Below are 1,351 nucleotides of genomic sequence, written 5' to 3'. Positions count from 1 at the left end.
GGGCCTGGGCGGTGCTCACCTGGGGCGGGACTCGGGCAGGGGCGGGGCCGGGTATTAGAATGGGCTGGGCGGGGAAAGCCTGGGCAGGCGTAGAAAATGCGGAAGGAAAGACTTGGAGCTAGCTTGGACCGGGAAGGGTCTGAGGGCGAGGCCTGGGAGGGTCAGGGATGGACATAAGTAGAGCCCCCAGATGAAGAGGAAGGGAGAATGCAGGGAAGGCTTTAAGGAGTGAAAGAATGGATACGAGGTTCTGATGAAGAGAAATGTTGGGCAGCAAGGGTATAGCCTTGATCTGATTTTCCTGCTCCTCTTCCTCCAGCTCTCAGCTCAGCTGTCTCCTCCTCCAGGAAGTCCTCCCTGATACCCAGACTGAATTAGATGCCCCCTGGCTCTCTCCCGCCTGACCTCCCTCCCAGTCGTCTCACCCACTTTGAGTTGTCACTGGGGACAGGTGTGTCTCTCTCTCTGGACTGTGAGCCCTTGAAGGGCAGGGCCCTGGTTGTCTTGGTCACCAAGGAAGTGTTGGGGGAATGTTTGAAGGATGGATCATGAGAGGGGCATGAATGAACGAATGAATGAATGAATGAATGGGAATGTGTCGAGCCACCTAGCACAGACGGTGCTCCAAATGCCATTTCCCTTCTCCCTAGAGTCTAGTGGTTCTCAACCTTCTGGCCCTTTAAATACAGTTCCTCATGTTGTGACCCAACCATAAAATTATTTTCGTTGCTACTTCATAACTGTAATGTTGCTACTGTTATGAATCGTAATGTAAAATCTGATATGCAGGATGGTCTTAGGCGACCTGTGAAAGGGTCGTTCGACCGCCAAAGGGGTCGCGACCCACAGGTTGAGAACCGCTGCTATAGTCAAATCTTTTCTCCTCCCAGGACAACACGGGGCAGGCGCGGGCTGGTTTATTAGGTGCTCACCAGGCCTGGCACATGGAGGGGAGTCAGCTCCAGCCCTTCTGGCCACCACTGAGGCTGGGGGCTGAGCTCCAGCAGGGCTTGAACCAGGTCCAAGCTGCTGCAGATCCTGGCCAGGTTCAGCTCATGTCGGCAGTTAGCACCTATCTGTTAGGGCTCTTGTGGGCTCCAGGCCCTGGGCCAGAGCCGAGGAGAAGGGATGGGTCCTGCAGCCTCAGTGAGGAACTGGGGCGTGTTCGGGAGCCACAGAAGGCGTCTGAGCAGGGGAATGACAGGGACAGATATGTATTCTAGAAAGTTCCTTGGAGAGGATTTGGAAGGGAGGGGGCTGAGACTGGATGCCAGGAGGTCAGAGAGGAAACTGGAGCAGGGATGGGGGCAGGGATAAGGGGTAGGAATGGGGGGTAAGGATAGGGGTAAGG

General features: G+C 55.5%; 1 protein-coding gene across 1 annotated transcript in view; it reads right to left on the bottom strand.

Moving 5' to 3' along the window:
- NKPD1 (NTPase, KAP family P-loop domain containing 1) overlaps nucleotides 1–1,351 on the bottom strand; it is an 8,446-nt gene that overhangs the window by 2,410 nt on the left and 4,685 nt on the right. Inside the window, exon 5 of the mRNA XM_005863402.2 lies at nucleotides 1–4. This exon is cut by the window's left edge and continues 329 nt beyond it. Within this exon, the coding sequence (XP_005863464.1) occupies nucleotides 1–4 (4 nt within the window). The remainder of the gene's footprint in view (nucleotides 5–1,351) is intronic.

This window comes from Myotis brandtii, unplaced genomic scaffold (genome assembly GCF_000412655.1).
Source record: "Myotis brandtii unplaced genomic scaffold, ASM41265v1 scaffold1774, whole genome shotgun sequence".
NCBI classification, from domain to species: domain Eukaryota; kingdom Metazoa; phylum Chordata; class Mammalia; order Chiroptera; family Vespertilionidae; genus Myotis; species Myotis brandtii.
Note: the sequence above shows the minus strand (reverse complement) of the source record. Positions and strands in the feature narration are given on the sequence as shown.